At 45.4% G+C, this 11,479-nt stretch overlaps 1 protein-coding gene across 2 annotated transcripts in view; it reads right to left on the reverse strand.

The window, feature by feature from the left end:
• Positions 1–11,479, reverse strand: part of slc25a26 (solute carrier family 25 member 26) — an 80,044-nt gene that overhangs the window by 54,916 nt on the left and 13,649 nt on the right. For both annotated transcript variants that reach the window (XR_002256183.2, XM_020491604.2), the window contains exons 4-5: positions 4,972–5,076; positions 4,793–4,840 (exon numbers count right to left, since the gene is read on the reverse strand). Coding sequence is in view for 1 of the 2 variants with exons in the window: in XM_020491604.2 (XP_020347193.1) it covers positions 4,793–4,840; positions 4,972–5,076 (153 nt within the window). In the remaining variant the exon portion in view is untranslated. The remainder of the gene's footprint in view (positions 1–4,792; positions 4,841–4,971; positions 5,077–11,479) is intronic.

Consider the following 11,479-nt stretch of genomic DNA (forward strand, 5'->3'; position numbering starts at 1 on the left):
CATTCTATTGGCCTACTTAGTGCTATAGGATAGGCGTGCTATAGGATAGGCGTTCTAGGGGATAGGGGTTCTAGGGGAAACGAGGAGGCTGTAGTGTGAAGGTTGGTTCCTCCCTGCCTGGTAGGAACAGCATGCAACAGCTGTGTCTCCTCTCCCTCAGCCTGTCTGCACAGCCAATACCAGCTCCAACTATGTGCTGACACCAGATACCTCACCCCCCACACACACCTTTTTATATTCTCCCCCCCCTCTCTCTCTGTCCCCCACACATACACAACACAGACTTCTACACACACGGACAGGTCAGGCCAAACACACAAAGGTCAACGGGGCCCATTATATCCGCCAGGCCTCCCTGCTACTCATTGATCCCATTATGTAAACAGAGCAATGCACAAGCAGATGTGAATCAATAGGATTCCATCTTCTAAACAACACCCAGTTACATTTACCCACACTGACATGTGTACCAGTCTCATCTCCCTTTTGGGGGGGGGGGGGGGGGTTGTTGTTTGAGGAGTATTTTGGACTGTAGATATTGATGTTAGTGAGGGGAACCCTGGACTACATATACAGCCCAACCCAGTATTAAACAGACTGTGCCCATGTGTCCACGTTAGAGAGAGGGAGGGAGGAAGCCTACATTCCCTCACACGTGCAGAGTAAATCTTCCATATTGTCTTTCCCTTTCTCCATCTGTGCCAGCGAGTCAGATGAGGATGTTTAAGTGAGAATGTCAGAGAAGCCAGTGTTTGGAGGATATATTGGCACGGGTGTTGTTATACCCAACTATATCATAGTTGAAGTGTATCTATGATGAAAATTACAGGCCTCTCTCATCTTTTTAAGTGGGAGAACTTGCACAATTGGTGGCTGACTAAATACTTCTTTGCCCCACTGTAACATCAAATTGATCAGAAATACAGTGTAGACATTGTTAATGTTGTAAATGACTATTGTAGCTGGAAACAGCAGATTTATGTTATATCTACATTGGCGTAATATCTACAGAGGGCCATTATCAGCAACCATCACTCCTGTGTTAGCTAATCCAAGTTTATTATTTTAAAATTCTAATTGATCAATTTTGCAATTATGTTAGCACAGCTGAAAACTGTTGTTCTGATTAAAGAACCAATAAAACTGTCCTTCTTTAGACTCGTTGAGTATCTGGAGCATCAGCATTTGTGGGTTTGATTACAGGCTTAAAATGTCCAGAAACAAATAACTTTCTTCTGAAACTCATCAGTCTATTATTGTTTGGAGAAATGAAGGCTATTCCATGCGAGAAATTGTCAAGAAACTGAAGATCTCGTACAACGCTGTGTAATACTCCCTTCACAGAACAGCGCAAACTGGCCCTAACCATTGCACACATATACAATGCCTGTCTCAATTGTCTCAAGGCTTAACAATTGTTTAACCTGTCTCCTCCCCTTCACCTACACTGCTTGAAGTGGATTTAACAAGTGAGATCAATAAGGGATCATAGCTTTCACCTGATTCACCTGGTCAGTCTGTCATGGAAAAAGCAGTTCATAATGTCATATATCCTCAGTGTATAACAACATTATTGCATCAGAACACGCACATTTTCCACTGTGACTGAGGCAGAGAAGGAAGGTAAATGATAGAACAATTAAAACAACTGGGGTTAGACCTGAGCCACAGGGGCCAAAGGCCCTCATGTCCACAGTGTTTGAGGGAGAAAAGGAGAGAGAAGGCTTGAGTGAGAGGGAAAGGAAGAGTTCATTTATTTAGTCAAAGTTGCCCTTTTACCTGTGCAGTTAAAGTGTATTTACTTTGGTGACAATGTATAGTTACATATGACTGCTATAAGAGAAAGATATGCCCCAAGGGAGAGCAACTCCTTCTGGAGTGTCAGCCCAGGAGAGCAGGATAGAGGAGTAATGCGTTTGGTAAGACTGGTCGCTCTCCCTGAGCTGGATGCCAGCTCCTGTCTGCTGAGGCAGAGAGAGAGTGAGCGAGCGAGAGAGACAGAGAGAGAGACTGCAGGTTGTCTTTCAGTTCAGTGCTCCAGACGGCTGTTCCAGCCCTGTGTTATTGGGAGGAGGACCGGGGACACATAAATCATCACACTTTTGTTCCTGTCAGACAGATGCACGGAAGACAGGTCGCTCACTCTTTCTCGCTCTCTGTCACTCTCTCTCTCCTATAGCAACTCCCTGGGAGACAAGAGCCCACAGTTGGGTGAGAGAGAAGGAGACAAAGAGGGAGAAGAGAGAGACACAGAGAGGCAAAGACAGAGAGAGAGAAAGGGAGAGCAATAGGAGTATTGAGCTGTGCTTGAGGGTTAGAGAGGATAATGCAGCTCCATCATTTCACCTTGTCAGAGCAATGACAGTCTGCTTCACTTACACAGCCCTCCTCAATGCAAACTAGCAAATGACTAAATTTCTAGCGAATAACATAATTGAAGCTCATTAATGAAAAAGTAATTGAAGCAGTCTAGCTCAACTCCAAGATAAATTCTTATGTTATGCCAGAGTATAATGGCACTCAAACATGTTCACTACTGTCATGCAGAAAAAAGCCTATCAATTTCATCAGGGTGATTGGTGCTCATAAATGTCATAACGCCAGTTTGGAGAGGAGAGGAAGGCAAGGGCTCTCAGAACATAGTATTAGGGGCGCCAGGTAGCCTAGTGGTTAGAGCGTTGGGCCATTAACCGAAAGGTTGCTAGATCAAATCCCTGAGCTTTCAAGATAAAAATCTGTCATTCTGCCCCTGAACAAGGCAGTTAACCCTCTGTTCCCCTGAAGGCCGTCATTGTAAATAAGAATTTGTTCTTAACTGACTTGCCTAGTTAAATAAAGGTTTACTATAAATAATACGATTCTGAGTGGAATAATCTTCTTCTGCCCTCTAGTGGTGAACAGGAACAGTACTCTGAACAGGTGGTGAGGCGAGAGAACGTACCGTAAACCCCCCAAACTGGGAACATGCCAAAGTACATTAACAAAAGACCTAAGCAAGGCCTTAATTAAATGTTGAGCATTTACATAATACTAATGGTGGTGATTTATAATGATTGAAATGGACAACAATGGCAACTAACAGCCTAGTGCATAGGAATCCAAACAAATTATTCCCCAGAACCTGTATTTGGATTTAAGTACTTTCTTTTGGCACAGACAAAGCAAAATCACTTTGCTTGCATTTATGCATTTCTCATTTAGGCACAGGGCCCTCAAATTCTACTTTGGACCTCGATGCCAGTTCCATTAAATGTTTTCATTGTTCCAAATCAGGGACTGATTTAGACCTGGGACACCAGGTGTGTGCAATTAATTATCAGGTAGAAAAGAAAACCAACAGGCTCCGGACCTCGTAGGGTCAGAGTTGAGGACCCCTGGCCTTGGGTATTTCCTACTGTCTGAAACTTAAATCCTACCTCAGCATTACAAAGAGCAAATATTACATTTAGAAAATGATAGAGCTGAAGATATAAATACATTAAGAGATTGATGTGCTACCTAACATTATCATGTCAGCTGTGAATTAGTCCACCCCTCCTTACTGCTCATACCCCTCGACCTGGCCACAGCCACACTCCCTCCGGCCTCCTGCAGTCACCTGAGAGATCTCTGCCATCAGAAATCACTTCTGAAGGATCCTTAATGAATATACATCACGGAGAGGACCTCAATTAGGTAACCGTACTGGGGGAGCACTGCTCGGGATAAACAAAGTTATCTTGACAGGGTCGCCGAGCAGGATGAGATAGCGGATAGCCGGATGAGAAAATGAATTACCATCCTGCCACACGTCAAAGCCAATCACGAGGAGGATCCTGCGCACTCCTCTGCCCCTCTCCCCGCCGTTTCATCTGGCCCTTAGTATGCACACAGGCCGGGTGCCAGCCTCCAAATGTATTCATTTATTCACAGCCCCTTGGAGAAATCACAGAGCCTTGTTGTCCTTTTTTTCCTCACTGTCCAGATGGAATTTGCGTGAATAACATCAGTTTAGTGAGGCAGAAAATAAGTACAGGCTAGCACAGCGGTAGGGGACAGTACCCAAAAAAGAGAGGGGAGAACAACTGTCACCCTCACATAGTATTTTTCTTCCCCCCTCTCGTGGTTTCTCTCTCATTCTAATGAAAACTAGAAAGAAGAAAAAAGCCTGTGGGGTGCAGCGTTCCTGAATCCATCCCACATGACCTGCTCTGCAGGTGCAATTAACTAGCAGATAATGAAACAAAGAGTGGGAGCAGAGTAGGCGCTGCACTACAAAGGTGAGCCATCATCAAGAGGACTGGTTCAATGTTCAATCTATCCTTTTTTTACTCCTTGTTTTGTTTTGCATTTATAACATCTCTAATTACTTTAATTAATCAAGATATTCCATTAGAGGGAACCGGTCTCGGTTAAGTAATTGTGCAAAATGAAACAGAGAAAAACCCAATAGTTGAGTGATTCCATCCACTCCTCTCTGCCCAGCGGGATTTAAAAGGCTTTCAGAGGAATAATGGGAGAAAATACAACCGTCTTTCACAGTTATCATGAATTAATCAATTCTGAATAGTCTCAGTCTACAAGTACACTGCCTGGCATGTTACTGTGGTACAGGCTGGGCACACACACACACACACACACACACACACACACACACACACACACACACACACAAGCATTTGAGGGACAAAAAACGACCAAGTCCATGAAGCTGCCAATGATGTTTGATAGAGGCTAATGCAATGAGAAAGCTTTGATGTACTTTTGGCAGAGTCAGTGTAGAAGGTAGGTGTGTGTGGGATACCAGGCCTACCTCTCTGAGTACCGTACTATTGTAGCCCCTGTACAAGCCTCTGACACCCTGCACAAGGATAAGATAGGTGTTAGGGAACACACACCACACACAGTCTGGATACACACACATGCATGAAACATATGGAGAGAATGCAAAAACAAATATTGTAGCATTGATGGGTAATGGTGTCGGCCTACCTCCTCTCTGAGAGTGGCCAGCAGCACCTGGTAGGTGTTGGAGGACAGCGAAGCCTGCGTCCTCTGTTTCACCACCTCAGTAGGCACCCTGATCAGACATGCCACCTAGGGGAGGAAAACAGGACATTACAACACCCAGAACAGATCTCTCTCACACTCTCACTCTCTCTCGCAAGCTGCAGACCCGTAGTACTCACGCCCGTAGCCATGAAGTGCTTTGAAAGGCTGGTAATGGCTCACATTAACACCATTATCCAGAAACCCTAGATCTACTCCAATTTGCATACCACTCAAACAGATCCACAGATCCACACTGCCCTTTCCCACCTGGACAAAAGGAACACTTATGTGAGAATGCTATTCATTGTCTACAGCTCAGAGTTCAACACCATAGTGCCCTTGAAGCTCATCACTAAGCTAAGGATCCTGGGACTAAACACCTTCCTCTTCAACTGGATCCTGGACTTCCTGACAGGCCACCCCCAGTTGGTAAGTGTAGGTAACAACACATCCGCCATGCTGATCCTCAACACGGGGGCCTCTCAGGGGTGCGTGCTCAGTCCCTTCCTGTACTCTCTGTTCACCCACGACTACATGGCCAGGCACAACTCCAACACCATCATTAAGTTTGCAGACGACACAACAGTGGTAGGCCTGATCATCGACAATGACGAGACAGCCTATAGGGAGGAAGTCAGAGACCTGGCCGGGTGGTGCCAGAATAACAACCTATCCCTCAACGTAACCAGGACTAAGGAGATTATTGCGGACGACAGGAAAAGGAGGACCGAGCATGCCCCCATTCTCATCGACGGGGCTGTAGTGTAGCAGGTTGATAGCTTCAACTTCCTTGGTGTCCACATCAACAACAAACTAGAATGGTCCAAACACACCAAGCCAGTCGTGAAGAGGGCACGACAAAACCTATTTCTCCTCAAGAGACTAAAAATATTTGGCATGGGTCCTGAGATCCTCAAAAGGTTCTATAACTGCACCATCAAGAGCATCCTGACTGGTTGCATCACTGTCTGGTATGGCAACTGCTCGGCCTCCGATCGCAAGGCACTACAGAGGGTAGTGCGTACGGCCCAGTACCTCACTGGGGCTAAGCTACCTGCCATCCAGGACCTCCATACCAGGAGGTGTCAGAGAAAAGCCCTAAAAATTGTCAATGACCCCAGCCACCCCAGTCATGGACTGTTCTCTCTGCTACCGCATGGCAAGCGGTACCGGAGCGCCAAACCTAGGACCAAAAGGCTTCTCAACAGCTGTTACCCCCAAGCCATAATACTCCTGAACAGGTAATCAAATGGCTACCCAGGCTATTTGCATTGTGTGCCCTCCCAACCGCCAACCCCTCTTTTACACTGCTGCAACTCTCTGTTTATCATCTATGCATAGTCACTTTAACTATACATTCATGTACATATTACCTAAATTAGCCCGACTAACCGGTGCCCCAGCACATTGGCTCTGTACTGGTACCCCCTGTATAGCCACGCTACTGTTATTTTCACTGTTTGAAATGTTTATTTCTTTACTTATCTATTGTTTACCTAAAACATATTATTTACTTAAAAATTGTACTGTTGGTTAGGGCTTGTAAGCGTTTCACTGTAAGTTCTACACCTGTTGTAGTCGGCGCACGTGACAAATAAACTTTCATTTGTATAAAGAACATTAAAACTCAAGTGAAACAGTAAAACAGTTAAGGAAACAGATGAGAAATAGTTGCTATCTATTATTCTGTACTGTATGTTGTCTGTTTGCTTTAGATAAAGAGAAAAATGTAAGCTGCCAGACGCAACAGGTGCCAAGCAGGAAATGACCTAGCAATTATACTGCGAGTAGACTACCTGCCCTAGCAATTATACTGCGAGTAGACTACCTGACCTAGCAATTATACTGCGAGTAGACTACCTGACCTAGCAATTATACTGCGAGTAGACTACCTGACCTAGCAATTATACTGCGAGTAGACTACCTGACCTAGCAATTATACTGCGAGTAGACTACCTGACCTAGCAATTATACTGCGAGTAGACTACCTGACCTAGCAATTATACTGCGAGTAGACTACCTGACCTAGCAATTATACTGCGAGTAGACTACCTGACCTAGCAATTATACTGCGAGTAGACTACCTGACCTAGCAATTATACTGCGAGTAGACTACCTGACCTAGCAATTATACTGCGAGTAGACTACCTGACCTAGCAATTATACTGCGAGTAGACTACCTGACCTAGCAATTATACTGCGAGTAGACTACCTGACCTAGCAATTATACTGCGAGTAGACTACCTGACCTAGCAATTATACTGCGAGTAGACTACCTGACCTAGCAATTATACTGCGAGTAGACTACCTGACCTAGCAATTATACTGCGAGTAGACTACCTGACCTAGCAATTATACTGCGAGTAGACTACCTGACCTAGCAATTATACTGCGAGTAGACTACCTGACCTAGCAATTATACTGCGAGTAGACTACCTGACCTAGCAATTATACTGCGAGTAGACTACCTGACCTAGCAATTATACTGCGAGTAGACTACCTGACCTAGCAATTATACTGCGAGTAGACTACCTGACCTAGCAATTATACTGCGAGTAGACTACCTGACCTAGCAATTATACTGCGAGTAGACTACCTGACCTAGCAATTATACTGCGAGTAGACTACCTGACCTAGCAATTATACTGCGAGTAGACTACCTGACCTAGCAATTATACTGCGAGTAGACTACCTGACCTAGCAATTATACTGCGAGTAGACTACCTGACCTAGCAATTATACTGCGAGTAGACTACCTGACCTAGCAATTATACTGCGAGTAGACTACCTGACCTAGCAATTATACTGCGAGTAGACTACCTGACCTAGCAATTATACTGCGAGTAGACTACCTGACCTAGCAATTATACTGCGAGTAGACTACCTGACCTAGCAATTATACTGCGAGTAGACTACCAGACCTAGCAATTATACTGCGAGTAGACTACCTGACCTAGCAATTATACTGCGAGTAGACTACCTGACCTAGCAATTATACTGCGAGTAGACTACCTGACCTAGCAATTATACTGCGAGTAGACTACCTGACCTAGCAATTATACTGCGAGTAGACTACCTGACCTAGCAATTATACTGCGAGTAGACTACCTGACCTAGCAATTATACTGCGAGTAGACTACCTGACCTAGCAATTATACTGCGAGTAGACTACCTGACCTAGCAATTATACTGCGAGTAGACTACCTGACCTAACAATTATACTGCGAGTAGACTACCTGACCTAGCAATTATACTGCGAGTAGACTACCTGACCTAGCAATTATACTGCGAGTAGACTACCTGTGACCTAGCAATTATACTGCGAGTAGACTACCTGACCTAGCAATTATACTGCGAGTAGACTACCTGTGACCTAGCAATTATACTGCGGGTAGACTACCTGACCTAGCAATTATACTGCGAGTAGACTACCTGACCTAGCAATTATACTGCGAGTAGACTACCTGTGACCTAGCAATTATACTGCGAGTAGACTACCTGACCTAGCAATTTTACTGCGAGTAGACTACCTGACCTAGCAATTATACTGCTAGTAGTCTACCTGGCCTAGCAATTATACTGCGAGTAGACTACCTGCCCTAGCAATTATACTGCGAGTAGACTACCTGACCTAGCAATTATACTGCGAGTAGACTACCTGACCTAGCAATTATACTGCGAGTAGACTACCTGACCTAGCAATTATACTGCGAGTAGACTACCTGACCTAGCAATTATACTGCGAGTAGACTACCTGACCTAGCAATTATACTGCGAGTAGACTACCTGGTCTTTGTGTTAGTGTAGGCCCAGTGCTTCTGTAAGCCAATTTATGCCCCAGCAATGGCCTGTGTGACTGAAAATCCAACCCTTAATCACATTGACACCTGAGCAGCAGGTAAAAGGTCACCGTCACCGCCTCATTGCCCATCTGTGTCCTACTCTGCATAACACACATAGCCTTCCGCCCCACCATCCGTCCTACCTCACCCATACAAATTCCTACACAGCCCCCATGTCAACAGAAATATGGAGTGCAAACAATTCGTCAAGATAATTAATATTTATGACTGCTGCCTCCTTCTCCCTTAAAGCCAGACTGCTCCGCTTGATATCCATTCATGCTGCAGCGGAGCGGAAATACCGGGGAGCACCAGTAACGGGAAGCAATCTCCCAGACCGAGGGAGGTGAGGAGCTCCCCGCACCAGACTCCCTCCGGCACGAGATGGCTATCGTTACTGTTGCAGCGGCAATCTCACTCTGCAAAGGAGAGTATGACACTGAGGTGATAGTGGCACCATGGTGATTACTGGTATGCTGGTTTGGCCATCCTCAGGTCTAGCCAGGATTCAGCCCAGCTGCTAGGACATCCCCATATATTCCCCTCTTTCACCCCCACTGTACAACTCTGCCAGAGCAGGTCATTACATGTAATATATGTATTGACTGCACGTGGGGGATGGAGAGTAGAGAGAGGGTGACCACTGGTGATTGAGAGATAGAGAATTCAGTTTGTCTGGGAACAGCCAGCAATTTTACAGTTCAAGTGGAATGAATAGAAAGTGACCAGTAGCTGACAACTTGTCTCAGATGATTTTCAAGGTCACCGAAGTACAGGAGACCAGCATGTGTTGAATGTGGGTCTCATATCACTCCAACAGGTCCTGGAGTACTGACTGTTTCCACTTCCTCCGAGGTTAGAATGACATGGCTTCTGACTTTGAAATGTTCTGTCAAACAAGAAACAAACCCTTGCTCCAGAACCCACATAGCAAAGGTGTCTAATTGTGAGCATAGCCTTTCTCTACAGTATTCAAAGGACCGTTTTCTCCCTCCAAAGCATGGTGCAAGAGTACCCCCCAGTGGTGAGACAGAGCACTAGCTGCTGTCTGTCCGCTATACAACCTGACAGGATCCATTTCTAAGATCTAATTTACTCTTCCTTTGGCTAAGTTAACATTTATCATACATTGTATATCATGTTTCCCCACCTAATTCGCCAAAGGATCAGAATGATGCTGCTAAGTGGAAAGAAAAGTGACTATGACAAGTAATTGCTGACAATTGTATTGTGGGCTGGTAGTGGTGGAGGGCGCCCTTTCACATCGGCTCACAGCAGGATGCGGAATGAGACAGCGATTATACCAAATAAATGAGGGACATTGTTTATTTGGGAGTAATTGAGGACTGCTATGGGGAGTGAGTGTACATCCCCTGAACAGATCATTTCAGGAGGAGGGTTTTATGAGCATGTGTGTGAAAGCACTATCTGAGATCAGACCCATGAGTGATGGGCAGGGTGGAGGCAGATTTAGGTGTACCCCACTGGGTTGTCTGGGACTGGGTTGTTATCTCACGTTTAGAGGGAGGGGTGTGGGCGTGACAGACATGTCCCCCCCCCCATATCCCACAGGCTGGCCTGGTAGGCTAAATGTATGATAAATCCACTGGCAGCGTCTTTTACATTCCCTAAGCAATTCATCTTTATTTACAAGCAATTTGGAGTGTGTGGCGTTAATTAGAGGTAGCGTGTGATCTGAGCCTGTGTTTCCTCTGGCTTGCCTCCCTGCCTCCCTGCTGCTGTAAATCCTAATGACGACGGCTTTCAAATTCCACGACGCCACCAAACAACAACTGACGAGCCCACACTCAATCACTAGGGAAACGCTGTGGAAGGAACAGGGGAAATTAACGAAGGCTCACCACACCAATCAGCATGCAGGCAAATCAAATCCAGGGCTTGAGTCGTTTCCTCCCTTCATCCCTCCCACCTTCATTCCCTCCTACCGGCTCATGGCTAGTTAATCCTCAATCCTGCTCCTGTGGCCAGTCTGGGCGACAGACAAAGAGAGCCACAGGTAGAAGAACAGAGGATTTAGAGACAATAGACAAGGCTCCAGACAGCAGATAAGACAACTGATTCATTTGTCATTCAAAGTTTTTGGCAATGCCACTTTTAAAAGAACCCTCTGTCTCACTAACATAGAAAGAACTGGCATTAAAGCAACAGGGTGGAATCCACACATATGGAGCAGCCTCAGGCGAGAGCAGAGAGAGACAGGCTCAATGTGATGTGGGATGAAATAACTCAAACAGATGGAATAACTAAACATTTTTGCAGCACTGGGGAGCTGACAGTAAACACAGACCAACACAGTCACCAATTTGACCAGTGAAAGAAGTAGTTCAGCAGTTCATAGAGGGCAGCTTATATCTTTCCACAATCTCACTTTAGCCAACCACACATTTCAGTCTAACTTTCATAAGACAATCAATGGCTATCCACACACACTATCTGTCTCCACTGAAGTTATTTCAGAATCAGGAAGACAACCAAAAGAACATTCCGGGGCATCCCTGATCACCTCAGCCGCCCAGCAGTATTTCCCACAGGAAGTCAGCATTGGATCAGAACATCCATTCAGACATCTCCTCCGGGTAGTAATA

This window comes from Oncorhynchus kisutch, linkage group LG1, assembly GCF_002021735.2.
Source record: "Oncorhynchus kisutch isolate 150728-3 linkage group LG1, Okis_V2, whole genome shotgun sequence".
In the NCBI taxonomy this organism is placed as follows: domain Eukaryota; kingdom Metazoa; phylum Chordata; class Actinopteri; order Salmoniformes; family Salmonidae; genus Oncorhynchus; species Oncorhynchus kisutch.